We start from the raw sequence: 13,201 nt of genomic DNA on the forward strand, positions 1-13,201 counted from the left end.
GAAATAATCCTTTTATTTATGGAGAAAAAAAAAAACAAAAAACAAAAAAACCTTTGTTTATCTATTAGGAAGATGGAGCATCTAGCAGGGTTCATGAATATAAACTGGAAGGCCTTGTATCCTTAGATTTCTGACCTTCAGTACCTTCTATGCTGTCCTGAATTTGTGAATGAGTGGTGACTGGGCTGAAGAAAGAGTCTTCTTTGCAAACTAAAATGTCCAGGTTTTATGAATTCAGAAGAACTCTGACCTACTCCTCAAAACAGGTGAAGCACTGCTTTCATGGCTATTTTCAGTAAATACCAGGGTACATTTTCTTATTGTCTTATCTGTTCAAAGTATGTTTCTGAAAACAGCTCAATGAGAATTCCACCTTTATCAGAAAGAGACAAACACAGTCCCAGGAATCATGTCAACCAGTGCTTGTTTTTTTGATGTAATATGTATAACCATTAGCAGTCACCTTAAGCTATTCATTAAGTTTCTTAGGAAAGCTGGACTGTCATCTAGTATAAAACACTATGGTACACGTATAGCTCTTCAAGGCATTCGAGTTCTTTACTCACAAAGTCAAGTTGCAACCCTTGGTATGTTTCTTCAACTGCATGTAATCTTCTGTATCTATTTAGCTCAAAGTGTTTGTGGATGCTGACAGGCAGAACTCTCATGAATATGGTTTATTCCCACTATGTATGGAGCTGTGTCTTACCATGCTTGCAAAATACAACAACAACAAGGATGCAGAACCTGCATTTGTAGAGCTTGTACACAGTATGCATGTATGCATGATTTAATATATAGGATAAGCTAATGCAGAAGTAATCAAACTGAAGATATTGCTAAGGTGCTCTCTCCTTACATCCCTTCATGTGATGAATAAAAGTCCTAGGGATTAATGGCCAAAACCCCTCAAAGTCTGCAGGAAAAGATATCTGTTATGTCCAAGATGTGAAGTTTGTCTCAATTTCGATGAAATATTTCCTGTATTTTCTTTTTTTTGTTGTTTTCCCTGATCTTCTTTATTCAGTTCTTCTTTGCCTAACTCATCTAGCATTCATTCTGTTTGTCCTTACTTTCTGCAAATTACTCAACTTTTTATGAAACTTCATCTGATTCTTCAGGATGACAGAAGAGATCGTTTCACAGAAGCAGCATTTTTTAACATTATTTGTATATATTTTTCTTAACTTTTTGAGCTGAATGGACATATCTCTTCAGAAGTGCAGAGTGTTTACATACAGAATTAGAAAACTTGCATTTCATTATTATTTTTTTTCACGCTAATTTATACAGTAGTACTTCATTCCACAGAAAGGGAAGGACTGATCTCCAAGTTCCCTACATCTTTTAGCAATTCTTCTGAAGTAGGAGAGCATCTATTAATAAACACATTAGAATGACTAGGGGTAAGTTCTTGTTATTGCAAACCCTATTGCAAAACAGAACTTGGAGTTTCATCTCCAAATTTGCTCCTCTTATTTTTGTTGTTAGCTTCATTTTTTCCGTTCTGTGAAGAATCAATACCTTCCACTTTAATAATTATACCCATCTCCTTGTGTATTTCTGCTTGTCTGTCTTTCTTAACATCAGAAAGTACACCTGTAACATTGGCAAGTTCCTCTTCATCTTTGCACATTGCTATTAAAGTTGATGTCAACTGTCTGCAGGTGTTGATGGTCTTATCTCTACCCTCACTGTCAGCAGCAGAGAGAAGAGGAATCTTCTGCAAACTGTCATTATCATCATATTCTATCCAGTTACTTGTTTCACTTATCTCTGCAGTCTGCTTTGCAAAGTAATGCTGGCAACACATCATTTTGACTGCGCTTATCCTTGCTTGCATCACACCAATCAGTTAAGGTTTATTTTGAATTGTTACACTCTCCATCATATTTGAAAAGTCATGGCTGCCACGTGAAGTACACAGTGACAGGAAAATGGGAAACATCACTCTCATTTTTAAGCAAAGGGAGAAAGGAAGACCCAGTGAACTAGAGGCTGATGAGCCTTATGTCTGTGCCTGGGAAGATCATGGAACAGATCCTCCTGAAAAAGATGTTAGAGACACTTGCAGGGTGAAGAGATTATCTGAAATAGCCAGCGTGGCTTCACAAAGCTTACTTTGTGCTTCACCAGACTAGTGGTCTTCTGCAATGGAGTGGCAGAGCAACTGATGTCAAATACCTGGACTTCTGCAAAGCCTTTGATATGGTCCTACACTGTATTTTTATCTCTAAATTAGAGAGAGATGAATTTGAAGGCTGAACTGTTCAGTGGGTAAAGAATTGGTTGGATCATCACAGCCAGAGAGTCATGATCAGTGAATCTATGAGGAAGCTGGCAGCAAGTGATGTCCCAAATGGGCCTGTGTTGAGACCAGTGCTTTTAAACATTTTTATCAATGACACAGACAGTGGAATTGAGTGCAATATTAACAAGTTTGCTGATGACACCAAGCTGAGCGGTGCAATTTATATGACAGAACGGTGCTATCCAAGGGGACCTGAACAAACTTGAGAAGTGGGCCCACATTTGATTCAACAAGTTCAAGTGCAAGGTTGGACTTGGGTCAAGGCAATCCTAGATATGAGTACTGGGTGGGAGAGGAACTCCTTGAAAGCCACACTGCAGTAGAGAACTTGGGTATCCTGTTGGGTGAACAGCTTAACATGAGCCATCAGTGTGTGAAGGCAACCCAGCACCCTGGGCTGCATCAAAAGAGTGGCCAATGGAGTAAGGGAGGTGATTTTCCCTCTCTGCTCTTCCCTTGAGTGGCCACATCTGGGACACTGCATTCAGACCTGTGGCACACAGCACAATAAAGATGTTGGCACAGATCCACAGGACCACCACTAAGATTATCAAAGGGCTGGAAACACCTCTCCTATGAGGAAAAGTGGAAGGAGCTGGGCTTGCCTAGCTTGGAGAAGACATGAATCTGGAGTGACCTCACTGCAGCCTTCCAGTACTTGAAGGAAGCTTATAAGCAAGAATAAGAGAGACTTCTGACACAGTTAATAATGATGGGACAAGGGCTTTAAGGTAAGAGAGAAATTTACGTTAGATGCTAGGAAAACTTCTTTACTCAGGGGGTTGTGAGGCACTGGAACAGGTTTCCTGATAATACTGATTGAATGCAGAGCCTAAATTATTGTCCTAGCCCTCATAACAATACTATAAAGGGCTTTGAAGCCTGGAAGTTAATAAAATTCTCTTGTATAAGGGAAATTCAGGGTGAAGTATTATGAAAGCTAGAAGTGGCCCATTATGAATTTGTTTTGATGCCTCTCTGTTAGAAAATGGCATATTCTTAGCTAGTTGCACTCCTGATAAACAGCATTTTCCTCTGGAGTCTGGAAAAATGTATCCACTGGTATGCTTCTACAATAGATTTCTGGAATAAATGCCTCCTAAAACTATGCATGGAGGACTAGATGTCTGTGTGTTTCCTCAGCAGAAATGCAGCACTTCAATTAAAGATCATCCTTCTTTTCATGTATAGGATTTCTTTTAGCTCACCTTTTTATGCTGAGATTTCAGTTTGATCTGCATCTCTTGCAAAGTGCTAAGCTAGGTTTGTGTGCATGTTTGCCTTTAAAGGAATAAAAACACAAGTAAATGATGAGGAATTACCTTTTGTCTTTTAAGAGAAATAAGTGGAATGAGTTAGTGAATTCAGCTTCTTTTTAAAAACGTAGCTTGGATTACATTTCAACCATTCTTTAAACTTTTAAAAGAAGAAAAATAAGTGGAGAAAAGAATTCATATGGAAACTCCAACCTATCCTATATTATTAAGGACTGAAATAGGAAACAGCACAGACTAAAACGCTTGGATTTACCACCAAAAGCCCACAACACTGTATGTGCCAGGCATATGTTTCTGAAGATTCAGTTAATTTTATGACTACTATGTTGTAGACTATAGTGTAGTAATGCTGATATTTTATTTGCTTGTAATGGCATTGAACTGAAGATGACAAATAACTGTTATTGACACCTTGATTTTGTAAGAGTTGTCACAGTTCTTATCTCCTACCTTGTGGCATCTCTCCTTCATTAGTAATATATCTGCTTTGCAATCAATGTCCAACCTTGTCTGGGCCACATTGAGTGAAGAGGCATTATCTCAGGCCACACACACAAAGGTCACTCTGAAAGAAATACCCCCTATCTATTTTCATGGGAACTACAACTGACACAAAGAACATAACAATACTATTTGATAGAAAAAATTCTCACCTACAGATCATTTCTTTTTGATACAGAAATGCTATTACCACTCCACTGTGTTCACCATCCACAGTCTGGCCTTCCAAAACATTTCGCATACACAACTGAATGTCAGTAGGTGCCGTTTTTTTCTGCATGGAGAAATTCAGTGCCACACTTTTGATTTAAAAGCACTTCATGTCAGATGTCATTCGGTCAGAGTGCCCCTCTGCTGCCATCTGTCATGGCATCAACATGTAAAGGAATACTGGTGGGATGGTTCAGCCTCTACTGCCATACTGCCAAACATCCACCTCTGACATTGTGGGCCAACATCATAAAATAGGATGCATTACTTTCAGAGCAGCTCTCATAAAGTATATGATATAGTTAATGCTTATAAGCAAAAAAACCCCAAACAACAAAAACAAACAAACAAAAACCCAAACTTATTTAAATCTTTCATATTTTTATTATATTAAAAAAGAGAGAACAAGAAATACTACCTCACAAAGCTAGTGGGATACGTGACCTTATGTTTGCAAAACTAGAGCATCAGTCCCTGGTTTGACGGCAGTGGCTGCAGTTCTCAGTGAGCTCTCAAGGTGTTCATCGAAGACTTGTGATGAAATTTTACTACTCCTGTGCTTCATCTTTGACAACAGTTGTTCACAAAGGTATGTATTGTCAAAAAACAATTACACAAATAAGGTGTGACTGTGAAGTGAGGAATGCTTTTCTCTGTTAAGAGCGGGCTTATAAAAGTAAAGAGGCATGATAAAATTTTTGAGTTGAATGCCTGATTGCAACTCTAAGAATGGGAGAAAGGATGAAGTTTTTATCTTGGCTGAAAATGGAGTTGCAAATGTACCAAAAAAAGATGTTTTTTTTTCAGCAGTCTTGTAACATATTCTCAAAATCCTTTATCAGAATGGAAAGCATGGATTTCAGTGTTAATAGGACACCACTGTTTGTTTGCTAGTGAATGATAAGGTGCACTCTCAGGCTGGGCCAGGCCACCTGGCAGGACAGAGGCACAGCTGCCACCACAATGGCATGGGGAAGGGGGTGGCCACAGAGCAAGCTGTGCTGGGCTGCATGCAGCCTGTGGGCCATGAGCTGGATATGTCTGTACTTTGCTACCACTGCAATACCTATTAATCAAGTAGAAGAAACCTGACCTCATCACACTGATCTGTGGTAAAAGGTTGCTGTCTTGGTCTTGGGCAAGTTGCAAAGTTGTTTTTCAGTTGTTTTATTCTACTGTAACAATTATTATTCAGTCTTGAAGATTTTCAGAGATAGAACAGGTTAAATGATGGTGACCAGATCATAAAGGCAATCATTTTTCAGAGCACTAGTACCTATTATTTCACATAGACATTTTGCTTGTACACAGTGTACTGATTTGCAGAATTCATACTCTAGAGGATATAAGCATGTGCACCAAGTATTCAGAAATAGATGGTCAGATATGAGTGTTCACCATACAGAGGATAATTTTATAAATAGATACTCAGAAGTCACAAACTCAGCGTCACAGACCAAGAGTACTCTCAGGACAGTATTAAACAAGTTTCCTGCATTCCTTCATGCAGTAAATTCCTATGTCTCCTCTTTAGAGCCACTGACTTTTCATCCTCATATAGCTCTGCTATAACTGAGGAAGGTATTTGGTAACAGTACTAGAGGGTGGATTCCAGAAACTCTTTGATTTGATATTTATGAATTAACTTTCAAAGTAAAAAAAACACATTTTCTGTCCTTAAAATCAAATAAAATTAAAGGCTCTCCCACCCTACAAAGTAGAAACTCAGAAACTAGAAGAGTTATGAATGCTGAAAGATATACATTTGAATTGACTCTGAAACGTAATGAAGATTTTAAAAGTACCCTTTAGCCAGCAGTTTGTTATTTCCATTTTACTCACTCCATATGTATAAATATATATGTACATACATGCACACATATAAATGGGGTCAATTTTGTATGATTATTTCAGAAAAAACCAACCTGGACTACCACAAATGTGGTGAGATTGGTCCAAGAAACAAGACCAGCTCTTTGGATGTGAAATTAGAATAACTGAAAGTGAGGCACACCAAAGAAGGCAAGGAAGGAAACTCGGGAGTTGTATCCTGATATCACTGTTAAGTTCAAACATTATTTCACTTATGATCCAGTGGGAGAATTGCATGAAATAAAAAATTGCTTTTAAAAAGAAAGCAGCTTTTGGACACTGTATTTTCATTTCCTACTTTCTCCAGTCCCCAGATGTTAACTAATGTCTGTACTGAAGTGCGTATCTTGTTTTTACAATTGCTCCTGATCACAATGTGTGGATGCTCTCAGCAAAGTATTTGTACTAAAGTGCAGTGAGAATAGCTCTTGGACTGCAAAGCTTAGAACCAAGCTCAAGTTCAAACAAGACTGATTGTGCTTTTGCAGTTGGGACAGCTGAATTCTCTGATAAAAGAGGTCAAGACATAAAAAAGTAGATCACTGGAAAGAAGACAAATGTCAGGTCCTCAGTTCTTCCATTTTCTTTTCTTTCTCTTGACACAAACATCTAATGGCATTCTAATGTCTGCAGCAATAATAAAAGAGATGATAGAAAATGAAGAAGTTATGATACATGAGGAGTCACTAATACACGTTTTTTAAAGCTAGTTATGTTTTTATGTTCTCTGTGATATTCAGCTTAGTTTGTCCTGTCCATTTCAAGCCTCCCTTTGAGCAATGTGTAAACAGAAGAAAAACCATTCTACTATAAGTGGCAGTCATCTTTCAAGACAGGACATGGCATATTTTGTGCCTTGCCCGGCAGAATTACATTTGACACTTGTTGCTTTTAAGACACTGAGTCACCAATCAGTATCAGCTGTGACTGAGGCATTTTATTTGTTAGAACTCATTTGTGAAAACAAACTCAGTGCAAAAATGTTTGTTGTAAGATACCACGATAAAAGAAGCAAAACCCATTAACAACTAACACAGGAGACTAAAGCAGTTAAACTGGATTTAAAGAAAGAGAAAGAGAGAGAGACTTTCCCATCATGCTTCCAAAAAAATCTCTCCAAGGCAATCACTTTTGACTGGAATAGTATAATGAAAACAAATGGTAACACACTAAGAGAACTGCAAAACACTGAGATTCACTGGGGAAAAATACCCTCAAGTGTTATATGAGATAAGCTGAGACATGTTCCAGAATGCATATAGAACACTATGTGTGGTCTCTGGCTAGCAATTACAAAGCTATAGTGAAAAAAAATAAAAAATGGACAGAGAGAGATTGGAAGTCACAACAGAGGAATAAGAAACTACAGTTTAGAGAAATCTTAAATGTCAAAGTGTGCACTCACTGAAGATGACTATAGAACAAGCAAAGAGATTCAAAATAGACACTTTGACTTCCTACACTATTTCAGGAAAGTCACTTTAACACTGTGCACCTTACTCTCTTCGTCTCTGAAGTGTCTTAAACTGTTTTGGTTCTTTGCTCATGTTTAAAACCATCTAACGCCCTTTACCAAAGCTGTTGGAGAGCTACAAAAAACTTCTGTATCTATATCTTTTCATATATCAGAGGAGTTAAGCTCAATTGAGCTCATAAAGTACTGGAAGCGCATCTGTCTTTAAGAAAACCTGGTAATGCATTTGAGAAAGTTTGGGATAAATCAAACGGTGTGGCGCCAACTTCTATGAGAGTTAAAAGAGGTTGAGTGCAGAGGATATTTTACCAAGAATTACAGTAAAGCACAGTGGAGTAGAACAGAGTAGAACAGAATACAGAAGTCCTGCAACAAACGAACAAACAAAGCTTTTTTCATCTCCAAAAATCACTGCTATGACAAGGAGGATCCAGCAATACTTTAAGTTTTAGAAAAACTTGGAATCAACTTCAGTATTGCAAATCTGTTACAAATCTGAAACTTGACATATCTCCATGAACTTCACAGTTGGTTAACAAACACAGGGGTAAAAAATGTACATATTTAGACATAAAGGAATGCTGTCACTAGAAATGTCTACACAATGAGAATTTGGACAGTTCATGTGATGAGTGCACAGTGCTGAAATTATATGATCATGTGCAGTTTCCTCCCTGCAAGACCTGTTTGTGTCAAACACACAGAGTGGGTGATGTTCTCTAAGTGAAAATGCGTGTCTGCATAATAAATGAAGCTTCTTTCTTAAGGTTCCTGCTTAATCTACTGTAGATGTATTAAGGAATGTGATGAATGAGATAGGAAAGAAAGACAGAGCCACTGTGAAAGCAGACAAAGCAGTTAAATTCCACACTGGAGAATTATGTTTGTGTTTTTTTCATTTATTCATTGTAACCAAAATTTTTACAGTTTTTCACTAGTTCTTCAAGTCTTAACTCCAGTCTCAATGGCCCGCACATAAGTTTAGGTGAAATACTCCAGAAGTAGTATAAGCTTATCCTTGATGCACCATCGATACCAGGTCAAATGTCAAAATACTGCTCTAAAATATGAGTAAATAATAGTTTTCCAAGGAAAGAACTGGAGCCTAACCTAAATAAATGCAGATATGTTTTCCTAATTTGAGTTTTTAAAGGTTGAAGTTCTACCAAATCCAACCGATTAACTAGCATGAAAACTCAAATAAAAGAGGGTTTAAAAGGAAATATGATAGAAAAAAAAGAAAACAAACAAACAAACAAAAAACCACAAAAGATAAGAAGGGGAAAAACAAATCTCTACTAAGGAGTAAGAGCCCACCATTTGAGTAGCTCATGCTATAAGCTATTCCAACTACTGCTATTCTACCCATTAATACTCAGCATAGAAACTATATCTAACTGTTGAGCATGCCTATGCATGCTACAGCCATATTTCTTAATAAAATGAACAGTCACATTAAGATTTCATAATGGCACCTACTGACATCTACATTTTCTGTAGAAATGTTCTTCCTCACATGGCAACACATAAACCAAAGATTTTGGTTAGATGTGTGTATCTTTACAGGGCACTGGTGTCTTATGTCCTACCTCCGCTCTGCTTTTTGAATGCACCATGTGAACTGCACCTACAGGTCTGCAGCAAGGACAGAATATTCATGTGAACCATACATTCATCAGTAGGAAGGAAAATTAAGACTGCAGATAAATACCATACTCCAGATATATCAAAATTCAGATGACTTATCCTTCCATTCCTTTCAAGCTGCAGTTCCTGCTCAGACTGCATTTCAAACTTACATTTCAGTACTCCAATCTGGAAAGACAAAATAAAAGTGAAGAAAAATATTTTTCAGAAACATTTTGTTCATGTTAATTAATCTCAGGTCAGTGAAAACTACTATAAGCACAATCACATTCATTGCTGGTTTTGAAGGAAGACTACGGCAAAAAATTGTTTGCTGTATAGGATAGATATTCTTGATTAAGCTGAAATCATTAGTCACTGCTTTCTTCAGAAAGAAACGTCATTAGTCTAAAGAACAAGGATAAGATTAGGCTTTGCTTATACGTTATGAAACCTCACACAAGATCTGCAACATTCAGGATAATGAGACACTTGAAGGAATCAGGAGGCAGACACAGCTTGGGTCCTTACACAGTCCTAAGAGATGTTAATCGAACAACAAGTTCATGATTTCTTGTAAAACCTGTGGTGTTTGCTAAACTCCCAGTAAACACAGCATTATAAAGAAAGTCTTTGAGCAGGTGAATGGTACACTAACAAGGGCTTCATCTTCCTAGGTTTATTTCAATATACCACGTGGAAAGTAAAAAGTGATTGCAAATTTACAGTACTTACTGTTGTCTATGTGCTCAAAATTGTGATTCTAAAAGATGGAAACTTTCTGGAAAGCGTGGTGCTTGCTCAGTCTGAAGCCTAATGATGATGTATATTCAAATGTCACCAGTTAGCTATTGTGCTGCTGATCCTTTGAGCAGAAATGTCTTATTCCACGGTGTTTATCCTGTAATCCCACACTGTCAGGCCAAGAATCAGAACTCCCAACAGCCAACTTGCCTCCAGCTATTTTACCTCTTCAGCAGCTTTCAAGAGGCTGTAATATACTGTCAATACAAAAGCCACTGGCTTATTGACAGGTAGAGGGAAAAAAAGGAAATTTAGAAAAGTTGAATTACATATCAAGCAAGACAGTAGAGTTTTCATTAGTTTTCGTACAAAAATACCTAAAATATTTAAAACAAAGAAAAAAGCGAATGAATTAGAAGGCAATTACATTTAACAGGTTCTTAATTTGAAATGTTAGGTCAGAGCTTAATTTCTGTAGTGCGTTGTGCAGGTTATTATCACTATCACCTATGGTTTTAATGAATATAGCACAATCTCTACCACGTGTCTTGCCCCAGCTGAAAATAACCTCACTTTTCCAAAGTGATAAGGGAAGCTTGCTTTATATTTAATGGTGTGGCTGTCTACCTACCACAGGCCATTTCTTGAGTAAAGCTGCGACTCTTCCTAGCCTTGGCTAAAGATGAGCGCGCTGATGGGCACCGCAGCCTATTCCAAAGGCCGTGCCTTTGTGAAGTTCACAGCATCTTACTGCATCGAGCTGTTTTGGACCCTCCTCGCGTGAAGATACACACAAGTGAACCTGTGCGGGCTCCCACCACTAGGGGGCTGTGTGAACACGGTGTTCTGGCGAGGTCTTGGCCCTCGCTGGTTCAAAAGGGCAAACTGAAGCGCGGTGAACAGTGATTCCGAAATAACTCGGTTCCATTTCTCTCTCCCCTCTGACAGAAAATGCGTCAAGTGATGGCTTAACCATCCCTATGCCTTTTTTTTTTTTTTTTTTTCTCTTTAGAATGACCATACATTACTCACTGTTTTACTTGGTCATAAGTACGTCTAAAAAAAAGAAAAAAAGAAAAAAAAAAACCACACACCCTAATAAAAATCCTTTTTGAGTCATTGTCTGAGCCCACTGTAAGACACTCTCTGCAGATCAAGGATCAAAACTAATCCCGGAGTTGGACAACACAAGACCTGCCACAAGTTGGTGTGCATTGCACCTGATGAAGATATCTGGGTAAAACCCAGGAAACAGAGCGAGCTTTCCATATGTACAGGGAGATAAGCGTGAGATGAATCCCGCCTGTCGTGGTGAAAACCCAGTTCAGGCGGCAATCCGGGTCGGCCACTCTTCTCTCCCGGGGCAGCCGCAGGAAAGCCACAATCGGCACAGACAGCGGCACGGACCGCTGCCCTCCTAACTCGGCCATTCGCAAGGAGTGCCCGATGCGACACGTGCGGGCTGTGCGGCCGTGGGCCACCGCCGTGAAGAGCGGCGCGGAGCACGGCCTGCCCCGCACACCTGCCCCGTCTCCTCGGCTGCTGCGGTGCCCGCTGGGTCCGCGCCGCCACTGACACGGTGAGACGGGAAGGGAGAACGTCCCAACAGCCGCTCGGTATCTCAGCGCCGTCCGGCCACGCGGACGCGCTTCCACCTGAAGAACGTTCTACGTCCTCGTTTTAAGATCCAGCGCTAACCCTGCATTTACACAGACCGGAGAAAGGACGGCTCGCAGCCCTCGGGCCGGGACACGAGGGCCGGCCATCCCGCCTTGTCCCTGAGCCCCGCGTGCCTCCCCCCTCTCCAGGCCTCCCGCGCGGCGCAACGCCTCCCAGCCGCCCCGAGAGCGGGGCCACGCGGCAGCGCCACGGCCGTGACCGCGGGAGGCCGCCGGGAGGGGCCGCAGCACCCAGCACACCCAGCACACCCAGCAGCCGGCGGGAGGCGGGCGGCGCGCGGTGCGTGTGCGGCGGCTGCGCTCCCGCCCCCCCTTCCCGCCCCTGCCCGCGCCCGTTATGTGCCGGCGCGCCCAGGGCCGCAGCGGCCGCGTTCCCCCGGCACGGCCGGGGCAGGGACTCGCTCGGTTTGGCTCCGTGTCACACACAGATGTGACTCTTGTCCGTTCCCTGCGAATGTACGACCGTGACGGCTCACCTCCTCCCGCCTCCCTCCACCCCCACCGCGGCACAAAAAAAAAAAAAAAAAAGCCAAAAAAAAAAAAAAAAAGCCAAAAAAAAAAACCCAACAAACCCACCCCTTTGACAAAAATCTCCTCAGATCCCACACCGAGCAGCAGCAGCCGCCGCAGCACAGCCCGGGAGCGGATGGAGCAATGGGTGGGGAGCGGGAACCCGGCGCCGCCAGCCCCAACTTTCCCCCTGCCTAACTTTTCGCTTCCCTTCTAACGCTCCGCGCGGCTCTCCCTCTCTTCCCCTCCGCCGGGCTCGGGTGACTCCACGCCGCTCTCCGCTCGCTCGGAGCTCATAAAGAAGCGCCGAAGCGGCGGGCGGGAGTGCGGCCGGGGCGAGCGGGCAGCGGAGCGGGAAGGCAGAGCGGGAGGGGAGGGGAGGAGAAGGGAGGGGGAGGCCGGTCCGCACGGCCGCGCTCGCCACGAAGTTGGCGGCGGATGCCGGGCGCGTTTGACAGCTGGGCGCGGGCGGGCTCTGCGGCCCCGGCTGGCACGGAAAGTTCGGAGGGGAGGAGGCGGCGAGGGGGCTCCTTCCCCCGCCGCGCTCTCCCCTGCCTCCCGCTCCGCCGCCCTTGCCCGGGAGCAATAAAAAGCGGCGCGGGGGTTCCGCTGCCCTCGCGGCCCCGCTCGCAGCCTCCCCCGCCGCCTCCCCTTTCCCCTTCCCCAGCCCGACACCAAACCAACCTGTGGAGGCTCTGACCCGGACCTGGGTCCCTCCTCCCATCACTTCCAGCTCTCTCCGCTGGAAGCTTTACCCCTCTCTCTGCCTCTCTGCCGCTTGGGTTGAACTTTTGGGGGCTGAAGTTTTGGAAGAGTCCGAAGGAGAGGGAAAGAGACTCTCATTTCTGCTGCTTTTCTTTTTTTTTTTTTCCTTTTTTTTTTTTTTTTTTTTTGGTGGAGGGGGAGGGGGGAGAAACAGCAACAACAACACCCCCCCTCCAAAAAAAAACAACAACAACAACAAAACAACCAACCCCCCCCCCCAAAAAAAAAAAAA

At 42.1% G+C, this 13,201-nt stretch overlaps 1 protein-coding gene, 1 long non-coding RNA gene and 1 pseudogene across 12 annotated transcripts in view; 1 reads left to right on the forward strand and 2 right to left on the reverse strand.

The window, feature by feature from the left end:
• Window positions 1–506: 506 nt before the first annotated feature.
• LOC116652545 (uncharacterized) lies at window positions 507–1,263 on the reverse strand (annotated as a pseudogene).
• Window positions 1,264–8,523: 7,260 nt separating this feature from the next.
• Window positions 8,524–13,021, reverse strand: LOC146753945 (uncharacterized). 2 transcript variants are annotated; one of them, XR_014939181.1, is made up of 3 exons: window positions 12,889–13,021; window positions 10,007–10,294; window positions 8,524–9,460 (listed from the first exon to the last, which is right to left on the reverse strand). It is a non-coding gene; the product is annotated as an uncharacterized LOC146753945 (long non-coding RNA). The 2 variants fall into 2 exon arrangements; XR_014939180.1 differs by lacking the exon at window positions 12,889–13,021 and having other exon boundaries at window positions 10,007–11,964.
• BNC2 (basonuclin zinc finger protein 2) overlaps window positions 11,969–13,201 on the forward strand; it is a 360,639-nt gene continuing 359,406 nt past the window's right edge. For 5 of the 10 annotated variants that reach the window (XR_014939176.1, XM_085528304.1, XM_085528314.1 and 2 more), the window contains exon 1: window positions 11,971–12,352. Coding sequence is in view for 9 of the 10 variants with exons in the window: in XM_085528304.1 (XP_085384430.1) it covers window positions 12,032–12,352 (321 nt within the window). In the remaining variant the exon portion in view is untranslated. Of the gene's footprint in view, window positions 12,353–13,201 lie in introns of all 10 variants that reach the window. The other 5 variants (XM_085528312.1, XM_085528305.1, XM_085528307.1 and 2 more) reach the window with 5 other exon arrangements.

The sequence above is a fragment of the Coturnix japonica genome, chromosome Z (assembly GCF_054131305.1).
Source record: "Coturnix japonica strain WE chromosome Z, WE-NBRP24, whole genome shotgun sequence".
NCBI classification, from domain to species: Eukaryota; Metazoa; Chordata; class Aves; order Galliformes; family Phasianidae; genus Coturnix; species Coturnix japonica.